At 35.6% G+C, this 11,986-nt stretch overlaps 1 protein-coding gene across 1 annotated transcript; it reads left to right on the top strand.

Annotated features, from left to right (window-relative positions):
* The first annotated feature begins 232 nt into the window (after positions 1–232).
* On the top strand, positions 233–1,361 carry LOC134530115 (palmitoyl-protein thioesterase 1). The gene has a single exon (XM_063364720.1). The coding sequence runs from the start codon at positions 348–350 to the stop codon at positions 1,272–1,274; it is 927 nt and encodes a 308-aa protein (XP_063220790.1). The 5' UTR covers positions 233–347; the 3' UTR covers positions 1,275–1,361.
* The last annotated feature ends 10,625 nt before the right edge of the window (positions 1,362–11,986 follow it).

Below are 11,986 nucleotides of genomic sequence, written 5' to 3'. Positions count from 1 at the left end.
AATCACATGCTTTGTTATAATATGAAGTGCTAAATACATTCCTGCATTGATATTTATATCGATTTTAAATACTTTTTCTCTCTAGTTCTAGTACGATTTACTCTATGGTACAATTATAGAAATGTCAGTGATGTGTTTATTTATGTTGTATTATTAACTTGGTAGATACCAAAACGCATTTAAAAGCAAATTGCGAAGAGGTTAGACCTTTTCAACAAATACACATTTGTTCGAAGAAATGAAGGAATAAAAGTACATTTAAATTTAAGAGATTTTGGCATGCATGAAAGCCGTATATGCATTGACATTAGTTCTTTCATAACCAAGTATCGAGTATTTCATTAGATATGTGTGCATTACGATGCTGCGTGTTTTGTGCCTTGTATATATTTACGGGTTTGGAATCCAGTTACGTATGTGCACTACAAACAGTCCCCGTTGTGATGTGGCACGGAATGGGAGATTTCTGTTGCAACCCTCTAAGTCTGGGATACGTGAAGAAGTTAATCGAGAAGGAAATACCCGGCATTTATGTAAAATCGTTGAAAATCGGCAGCACTGTTGCGGAGGATATTGAACATGGTTACTTTATGAATGTTAACAAACAAGTTGAAGACGTATGCAAACAACTGCAAGCCGACCCTAACCTTTCAGGTGGCTACAATGCTATTGGTTTCTCTCAAGGTGGTCAGTTTTTACGTGCGGTTGCCCAGCGTTGCCCAGTGCCTAGAGTCAAGAACCTCATTTCAGTAGGCGGACAGCATCAAGGAGTTTTTGGTGTGCCAAACTGTAGCACTTTGAAGCATAAATGGTGCAGTTATATTAGCAAGATTCTCACATATGCTGCATACGAAAACTGGGTGCAGAATGAATTTGTCCAAGCCCAGTACTGGCACGACTCCCTCAAAGAAGAACAATATCGCAGCGCAAGTGTTTTCCTAGCCGACATCAACAATGAACGAAGCAATAATACGACTTACAAGGAAAATTTACTTCTTGTTGAAAATTTTGTAATGATAAAGTTCAATAATGACACAGTTGTAGAACCTAAAGAAACTGAATGGTTCGGTTTCTATAAACCAGGTCAAATTTCAGAGTTCTTCACATTACAGGAGAGTGATCTATACAAGAAAGATTTGTTAGGCCTTCGTCAGTTAGATGAAACTGGAAGACTTAAGTTTCTTTCTGTGGATGGAAATCATTTACAGTTTACCGAAGAGTGGTTCATTGACAACATTGTAAAGAATTATTTACTAAATAAATTAGTTCCGTAAGTTCATATCTCCATAAAGGCACACTATATAAATAAAAAAAATTTGTGCATTAAAAATTGTAAATCATTTTACTTCAATGAGTTTTTAAATAGGTTTGCACTATTTTTGGAGAAATGTATTAGGTATAAAATTTTGGGTAAACTCCTAGTTATACTGATCTAAGTGGTGGTTATTTTGAAACGAGAGCAATTTTGTTACACAGTGGTGTATTTATGTCAGTGTATCATTAGTGTCATGTTAACTGTGTGTGTGTGTGTGTGTGTTTCAGTTTATGATAAATAGTATTCTGAGGAACTAGTGGGCAGGGCCATGAATGAAGACAAGGGAAATTGTATGGTAAAAGCCATTAAAAACTAGGGAAATGTTGATTTTAAAATTGCAGCAAGTATCCTCGTTACATCACTTCATACCTGTTTTTATGCGACAGGCTCTGATTTTAAGGTCCATGTCATTATTGAGGCAAGATGTTCGCAAGAGTTGGGTCTAGTGCATGTTAGCGGCCGTGTTACTGTACAGGTGAACGTTAAAATGGTTAGTTGGGAACATAACCTCTCTCTATACTTAAAATTACATTTAAAAAAATAAGTATGACACTATTTTCATTAGTAATAAAATACCACACTTTACACTTGTATAACCAAATCAGAAACACACACACACACAGTTAACATGGCACTAATGAGATATGTGAATATGTTACTTAACCTATAAACTTTTGCAAATAATTAAAATTAACAAACTTGCTCTCGTCTCAAAATAACCATACAAATCAGCAAAACCTAAATAAAAATGAATACGTATGAAGGTGTTACCCAATAAAATTCTTAATTGTGAACTAGTTTCCAAATCTGTGCTGTGTAAATTGACTATAAAACAACAAATTAATTATTACAATTTTTCTTATGTAAGGAAGATGTTGTGTTAACATTTGATCAAATTTTGAGGAATCAATGAGAATTTCAGAAATCTTTTCGAAGTTAAGTAATAGTGTATTGAAAATTCTAGACAATTGTAATTTTTTTGTATGTGTGTAACTTAAGTAAGCAATTCTATTCTAACTTGTCTTTAACAATTTTGCCTGATTATGAAATGTCAATATCAGGATTGTTTTACTCAAAGTCTCTTTTTGAGCTTTTAACTCTCAGCCCTTGTGAGTTTTACTTGCCGGAAACTGTGCGGCAAATGGCTGTTTTACTAAGGGGGCAAGTTGTCTGCTGGTTTCCGCATGATCATCTATTTCTATGTCTTTAATGATCAATGTATCTTTTTTTTTTTTAAACAAATGACTAATGTATCAAAATTCAAATGACAATGCATCACATATTTATATATTTTGAATAAAGTATTTTTGTTAACATGTATTTATTTCATTACTACAGACTATGTGGAGTGTATTCGTATTGACAGTCTTATGTTAAAACACATACAACATAATTTGGTTAGGCTCTAATAGTTTGTGGCACGATACTAGGTATTGCCTAAGCAGTTTCACCTTCAGATTAATCTTACTTCGCGATTGTATTTTTCAAGACGTCTCCTTTTGTGCCAGGTTAGAAAACCCAAGTCATTCTCTTCGCCTATAATAAAGTTACCAACTCTTTTTGTTCTAAGTTCATTTAACTCCAACTCCTAGGGAGCAAAAGAGACTACTAGTAAAACAACCCTATAGTTTTAATGGTAATACCAAATGTGAAAATGTGATTTGTAACATACTGTATAATATGAAAAACACTACTGAAATGAAAACCGCAAGCAAACTAAACCACCAGCCTGAATACATCCAAAATATCTGAACGTTCAGTGGGTTGATTGGCACTAGCTTGCAGAATTACCTCCTCTGTAGTTTGATTTTATTGTGACAAGTTTGTTTTAAAACTTCTGCGTTTGGATTTGGATACAAGCTTCAAAAATCAGTTAATATACAAGATTGTATAATCTATCAACTGAGTTCTAACTTAGAAATGAAATGACAATATCCCATGTAATATTCTTGGTATATTCCCTATAACAAACCAATACATAATTACTTTATAATGAAAGCATATTGAGCAAGCTGAGGACTTTAGTAAATTGGAATGCTTTCCTCATAACGTGTACCACTGATCAGTGCCCACTTGCCAGATATGCAGGGAGACTCGACGTGTTTTGGATTTGTGCCAGACCTACAGATGACCGTTCACTGGAAACATTTGTATGCCTTTACTTTCATCATGCTGTAGAAGTGTACCACTCCTTGGATACCTTACCTATGCCAATAAAATATAGACAGAAACAGGGCAACCAAAATATACTGTTAAAAAAAAAAAAACCTTTTAAATTAAGCTACTGCCAAAATGTACCTAAACACTAAAAATTTTGGTTTCGAGTAGTTCACAACTTTGAAGTAAAACTAACTTGAACCACTTTCCCTATGCGCCTTTAATACTACACCCAGGAATGCCATTGCCATTTCAGTTATTTTCAAAGGACATCTAGTGGTCTATTAAAATTTTTGGTAGGTGGGTTTCTCGCACCCCTCTTACATAAAAAAAATGTGTAGGCCTTGTGAGGAGAGACTTGCTAAATTCCAGGGCGGTAGAGGCTTAATTTAGAGTATGTTTGGAGCAAGCAGTGGGTTTTGACGTATTCCACGGATAGTTGCTTCTACCTAGCCCATATTCATTTATCATTTTTAAAATTTCTTTAATTACATTTTATCATCCCATACTAACTTCGCCATTCAGATCCTTCCTTTTTCTTCCGACATTCCCCATTCATATTTACTTCTTCCTGATCCCTTTAATTGCCCCCATGACAATTTGTTGAGAGGAGAAATGGTGCAATGGAGCCATAACAGAATTCTTTGGCGAGAAAACAGGAGCACCCTTGAAACCTCGTTCACTGCAATCTCTGCCCCAGTCCCCACTTGTACATAAAAGATTGTACATCTATGAAAAGTACAACAAACATCAGCACATGGTTATACCAATATATACCACAAATAATTAAAATTTCAATTTTTTTAATACCTCAATGATTTTTATACATGTACACATATTTCAACCAAAACATACCATTACATACAGCACTATGAATTTTTTAAATTTACCTACTGTTACATCTGAAAACTTATATTTAAGTGGGTGACATGTGTCCTTGGAAGAACACTAAAAAGGTGGCAAAATATTATATAAAAATGGATAAATATCGGTGCCAACAGGCAGCTGTTTTCGTGGAAACAGTCTTAGTTAATTAGATGTCGCTGTACCCAATACTACCGAGATACTTCAAAAACATCCTGTTAGAACTGGCTGAAAGCATGTAGAAAGCAAACCTTTCAACTCAATAAAAATGAATTGTGGTTGTACATTTTAATTAAGAGTCAACTACTTTAAAAACTATTCAGTTCTATATAAATGCCTCAAATTGTAACAGATATTGGAAAACAATATTTCTATGGCCGTTTCCGAATAGTAGCCTAGCGGATCCCTTAGGGATTGTCCATTAATTACGTGAGGCTCGAAAAGGGGGGGGGGGGGAGGGGGTCGGGAAAAATCACGAAATATCACAAGGGGGGAGGGGGTGTAGAGAAATATCACGTGTATTTATTTTTTTGCGCATTTTCTACTTATGCCTTTCCTTTATTATTTTTATGCCAGTGAGAATAAACCTGCAACCTTAATGTGTGTCTGGACATTTTTATCACTGTGCTTAATTTTCCATAATTAAATTAGATTATACCTATATTTAAAGATAATATTTTGAAATTTTTAAAAATATTTTTTATCAAAAAAATACATGTGATTTAATGTAGGGGGGGGGTGGGGGGGGGGGGGGGGGTTAGTCTAAAACCTCACCACAAATCACTAGGGGGGAGGGGGGGTTAAAAATTTGCTAAAAAAACATCACGTGATTAATGGACGACCCCTTAGCCAAGAGAATGTAGTGGATGCGGCAATTTTGCATTGCTTCTGAATCCTCACAAGAAATGTGTCCAACAAATCCAAGATATATAGAGATGCCATACTTGCATCCACTGATATGTCCATACAGCCATTAGCTTTAAAATAGGGATTTATTTTGTTTGTACACAATATTGAGTTTTGGCATAAGATTAGTTGGACGTAATTTGCGTACAACTGAAATAGAGAAAGAGAAAAATATCAATAAAAGTTTTACTAATAGATGAGCTTAAACTTATTATTACAAGTATTTTGAATATTTCTAAATTCCTAACTAATTTTTATTCTAATCACTAATAATTTTATAACATCCACACTACATTAAATTTTTGCTATTCTATTTACCAATGGTGGTTTATGTTTTGATTAAAGTTCTAGATCTCAACAGGCTGCGTGCACAATGGTAATCAACAGTCAACAGGTGGTGCTAGCAGTGAAAGTATTGGGTATAATCCATCCTTTAGAAATGAGATCTTTCCATTGTGGCTGCATGTTAAGGGATACATATGTTATGCGTATTCGGAAACAGCCTATATCTAATAAGGGTTTTCCAACCATGACATAGCCTGTACTTGAACACAGGATGTGGTATTATTTAGCTACTAAAACAAATGAGCAGACACCACAATAATTATCAACACTGGTTCTTAGAAAATTAACAAACACAAATATGACCAAGAATATATATAGTAATTTATGTACACACATAATCCCTGACAATACAAAATTGCAACTGAGATTTTCATGTGTTATGGTCCAATGAACTCTCACTATTTACTCCAATAGTTCTGAACATGCCGTGTTCATACTGACCCTGAAAGATTTCTAACACGTGGCAATTCATACAAGTCACATACGTAAAAATTACACATATTTAAGTTAGACAGCTTGCCTTAGCGAGAAAATTTCTTTATATTGAGTTAAAACTGAACCTACTAACATTATTGTTACAATGACTCACTCTTTCTTTTCTCAAAAATAAATGTTTTAATTGGTTTTAAATAAGAAAAAAAAAAAACCCTCCCAGCACATAAACTGTATGCATTATGGCAAATATACTTTATTACATAATAAAATACAACACTTTAAATATTATCGTTAAATATTACTATACTTGATTGCACCTCTTGCCAATAAATTTCTTTTATTTCTTTCACCTGTACTGTAAAGAAATATCTATTGTACTATCAGTCTAGTACATTTTCTAATAACTTCATCTGACATTATCTTTGAAACATACATGTTCAAGCATACGCCTCGTACCATTATTTCATTAAAATGAACTACAACCTATACTCGAAAATCACCTCCTAACATACACAAGGACAGAAAAAACCCACCTAATTCACAACAGTATATATATTCATAAATCCAGTGTCCCACAGTCAACACCACAAGCTTCGTTTACCACACTACAAACACCAAAGGCACGCATGTTACCACTATAGTAACTCTTCAATATAAAACTATGTACATTATATTTATATACACATCTAAAGCTTTATGTTCAAAAGGAAACCCATGAATAACACAATTCACACAGCTGGTATTCATTGCAAAATTTATACTGCTGGAAGCAAATTTTCACTCTGTCATCGTATGAGGCTGCTCAACTATCAAACGTAATACAAAAACAATATAACATGCAATGGCAATTATTATTTTTTAAGTGTAAGCCTTTCTACATCATTCTATTTCAACTAAACAGAATTCTTTCTTGCTGTTGTGATCGATGTGCAGCCACTTGCTCAAAGCCTGATAGATGTGACTACAGTTCTCTTCTGTTCTCCCCAACTCTGAATCCCCTTGAGTGAAGCTTAGATGATATTACGAGTTCTAATGTAACAATAACAATGATCGATGCAACATTTTGACATAGCCCGGGGCTGCACCCCACAAAGCCCAATATACCACCACCCCTCCTGCATGTGTGCGTTGCAAACATCCACAAGAGGGCGCTGTCGAGCCAGCGATAATTAATAATTAATATTGTAAGCTTCATCTTTTAAGTCAATAGTTTCTTGTCCTTTCAGTTATTATAAACAATCAGACGTTTTCATATTTAAGTAACACTAACAGCAATAGACCCGGACTGCCGAAGGCCATCTTAAATTTTATGAATCCAAACCATAATTGTACATGAATTGTGTCACAGGATTTTAAGTATGGATTAATTTTATTGTAATTTTAAGAGAATCATGCATAACGCCACTGCGCTGACAAACCACCTTGCGGCCACAAGTCTCCCCATTGGCTTCGCACCCGCGACAGTTTCAGAGGGCTTCCACCACAGGGGAGAATGGAAGGGATCTACAATATGTTTTTGAGATTTTTTGGTTGAACATATTCACTGCAAAAGCAGACTTCTGTTGTGAAGTTGACAAAAGTGCAAACTTTGATGCATGTTATGGATTCAAATCTCAGGTAACGCATGGGTGTGTATGTGGGGTTTATAGGTGATTGTATACGAAAAGAAACTACCCTTGATTAGCCTGCCAACATAAAAATCGTAAAAGATTCACTGCAGAAGACGGAGGAACCAAGTGTGATAACTCTTCAAATCACTTGCACTACCTCTGCCTAGCCTTATAAAGGTCAGCAAGATAAAAGCAGTCACTAGAAATGAAACTAGGTTGTCATAAAAGTATAGATTTAAGTGCAAGTTCACATCAACCAAATTAAATTCTCATAGCTGGATGTAAGCAAAGAACAAAATATTTAAAAGTTTCTAACAAATAAAGGTAACCAGATATGCTGTTTAATGCACACTTTATTACTCAAAATAGAAAAAAAGTTTGGGGGGGGGGGGGGAGAAGAATTATTACACAATCCTACACATAGATACATAGAACCGGATTGCGTCTCATCTCTGGCACTGAAGCACTGCACATTTTATCACATAATAAAACATGTTCGCCATTTGTGGCCGATTCAAGACGGTTATTGGTACCACAATTCGAGGCAGCTCCCAGCTTAAGAGTCCTAGCAGCCAAGTTAAAGTCACAAAATACTTCCTGAATCTCGTTTCCTGCTAAAATTGGGTGCATAGCATGCATCTATCCTACAAACTGCGTAAGAATTTCAGCCTGAATCTTTTGATTTTTGAGAAGAAAAAATACATTTTACACCTCAGAAACTTTCTGCAACACTTTGTCAAACCTCAATAATGCAAACCAATGCAAAATTAGTCAAATTACAAATTTGATATAATTGCTTAAAAAAATGCAAATAAAACTTAAGATTTTTTTCCCAATTATTACATGCATTATCACTCCTAAAAAAAAAAAAAAAAAAGGTAGAACGTGCATTAAGAAATATTGCACATGTAGGTACACACGCGGGGGTTTAAAAATAAAAAAAAAAGTTTCTGCACTGTATCACATAATGCACCAAAAATCATAAATTACCTACAAGGAGACATACCATCATCTTGGATTAATATGTACTTTCAAAGATGTTTTTTTTTCTCCATGCTACACTGAGACCAGGACATGGTGGTCGTCACCGTGAGCTGATGGGTTTCACCAACGCTGCATCATCGCTCACCTTCTAGCGAACATGTCAAGACTCTCAGAGGGCGCCTGGCTGGGAACACAATATCTGACAACGAGCGGGCTCTAAAGCTAGTGCAACACACCTCTCTCTGCCTGTGTGCCGGACAGCTCAATGGCAATGCTGTCTTCGCTTCGGTAACCACATCTGCATCATTTATTATGGAACTTCACATTGCTTCTTTTCTTTCTGTGATGTTTAATCAATCATTTTTTTTAACACACATTATTTCCCAGTGAGGGATTTGGAGCGAGGTGGGAGGAACCAAAAATGCTTTACATAACCGTAATATGTATCAAACAAACTGCTCAGCATTTTAACTCCTTGCGTATTGAAGGTTATACCCAGTTACTTCGGCCATTTCAATCAATCAAAGTTTGTTTTAAATTACTTAAAAATTCTTATCAAATTCAATCCCCTGAGAGTTGTAAGACATCAGCACATCACTAACACGTGATGTGATCAGTAATATGTATACGATTGAACATACCCATTCCACTGAAGTTTTTTGGTTCTTGATAAGTTATTTTCTTATATGAGTTTTTTCAGTTATCATTTATGAAGTAGTAGAGATATAATTTTGAAAGGTCTAACATGTACAAAGGTTTTTTTTTTTTTACTGGCGGCCAGTTTACAATGCCTTAACCTTGTTGTGGTAATGCACATGCCCTGAATAGATGTACTTAATTATTTTTTTAAACTAGTTTTAAGCCCTAACACATGTTGACTATAAAAACTACTTATAAATTTTCATTATCACAACACAGTTTATGCATGGAAAAATTAAATAAATTAAAAAGGAAACCAACTATACAAAAAATTATTGGCTATATTAAGAATGATCACTGAAAAATTAAATGTATCTTATCCAATGTAATTTTAATAATTAGCTTGTATAATACAACCACACAAAATTTTATTTCAGTGTGCATGTTAGGTAGTTTCCAATCTAAGAAAGCATTAAATATGTAATATATTTTTTTTATCACCATTGTAAACATTGAACACTACTTGCTATTGGCTGAGTGTATTATGTTATAGCACTTGCAGGCTGAATCACTGTCAGTGACCCAGTATTGGCCGACCTACTTATCGTTCACAGTAAAGTGAAAAGCTGTAAATATGCTTTGGTGACATACTTCTTGTAAATACAAGTTGGGTGGTAAGTTACAAAGTGAATAAAACTTACACTGATTATGAACGCCTTTTTGAATACTTTTGAGTGCAGCTGTGAATGTGAACTGAAAATGTATAGTTCCACCTCTTTAATAATGAAGCAGTAACAAAATCTTAATGTACAGAAATGACTTGGTCCAAGAAACTGGGACAGTATTTAAATTGCAACATGTTATCTCAAAATACTGACATTGTACCATGTTGCTACATATGTACCATTTAGTATTGTACTATTGAATTAAAATCTAAACATAGAACTGCTCACCAAAGTATGAATTTTTTTATCGCTGGCTCCTAGACTTTCAGAGATTTTGTAGAGGCCTAACACGACTGATTTAAAATAAAAACATTTTTTTTCTATTGCTAGAATAATTTTTTTACTTGAAACATAAAAAATTATAAAAAAATCCAAAAAAAATTGTGGCAATTACTGAAACATCAAATATGTGTAGCAATGTAGTGAAGGCATTGTAACAATTAAAAAGCACCACTTTTAAACTCTCTAGGATCTGGACAGCAGATGTCAGATTCTTCCTCAGTTACTGGCACTACTGATCCATTGTTTATTCTCTTCAAGGGAAAATCCAGCTTTGATTATCGTAGCAACCAAAACTCCCACGTCGATGCCTGTTTCAGGAGTATCACAGTAAAATGAATAACCTCCTCAAGTTCAGGCAACCTATACAATTCATCTCTTAATGCTTCAAGCATATGGGTAGCAACCCTTGTTACAGAATAATTCCATCCTGCCACAGCATTACCAATCAACTTTGTAAGCTGAATAGGCTACATCTAATATTGTGCCTTCACCAAGAGAATTATTTATTCGTACCCTGATACATGATTCTATGATTTTAAATACATGGCAATGAGACCGATGCAACGTATCGGCGATGCTAAGGATAGGCGAATCAAAGCCAGTAACAAAGATAGTCTCACATCGTCAAGGTCATGGATGGGTAGTTAAGGGGCCCGCCTCGTCAGAGGTGTATGTGTGTTAGTGAGGCGGGATGATAGGCGCGACGCTCGCTGGTGCTTCTAGCGCGGTGTCTCCTCTGGACAGGCGCGCAGTCTTCTCGTCATCACAGGACAACTGTGAAATTTGAGCGGTGACCGTAACATTAAATGGCCGTGAAATGAAGATAAAGATGTAATGCAAGTCCCTTCAGTGCCTTCAAGAATCTGTACTGGTTGTTTTACGTCTAAAAATTACTCTGAAAACATGCGTTTCAGCCATTTTCACTCTTCTAAAACTATATTTTAAAAACTCAATCCGAAATCAAAAGTACTTTACGGCCCTCAGCGAACTCTTAAATGCTTTTCGTAAACAGACCCCGCTCGGATATATTGAGTAGTTCTGAAATCGCGTTGTTTTCCCTGAAGCTCTGCGCACCGTGTGTGTGCCCGGGTATGCGGGGGCCTTAAGATGGGACAGGGCAGCAAACGAGCGCTTTTAAGGAAGAAACAGGAGCACCTCGAGCTAACACACAGACTCACTGCAATGTTACCGTTAGCCATCCAACGATGGAACGCTACCAGCCAATAGTTACGATCATCATTTAGGCATCACGCATGTCTTCACGCCCGGAGGCTAAGTCGACAGTCAACAGCAAAAAAACACCAACATCCCTCATTTTTAACACGACAGTGTTTATGGGCACACAGCTGGTGGCCAAGATGTCTGGAGCCCACTATTCAGATATCAATAATGTACAGCGTAAAACCACACTTTTGTTTGCCATTATTGCTAGGGTGAGCCGTTTGCTTGCAATGAAAACGCAGTAAATGGCCGATCCACGTTTCACAGTCACAACCTTAACAGCCACATTGCGCGCTAGGCACTCCAGCAGTCATTTGCTAGCGCTCAGCAACAACGCAATGTGCAGCACAACTTAAACTAATTAAATTTCATCTTATACACAAAATTCATGTTTCAAAAGTCAAAGCACATACTTATATGAATACTTTATGAAAGTATTTTTTTCCCCCACTAGCAAAATCAGTCTCCAGAAAAAAAATCATAAATATATATAAAAACTAGGA

The sequence above is a fragment of the Bacillus rossius genome, chromosome 3, assembly GCF_032445375.1.
Source record: "Bacillus rossius redtenbacheri isolate Brsri chromosome 3, Brsri_v3, whole genome shotgun sequence".
Lineage (NCBI taxonomy): Eukaryota > Metazoa > Arthropoda > Insecta > Phasmatodea > Bacillidae > Bacillus > Bacillus rossius.
This window is presented reverse-complemented; position numbering and strand designations above follow the sequence as displayed.

Excerpts from the sequence above, each read along its gene's own strand:
- LOC134530115 (XM_063364720.1), top strand. The coding sequence starts at position 348 with ATGTGTGCATTACGATGCTGCGTGTTTTGTGCCTTGTATATATTTACG.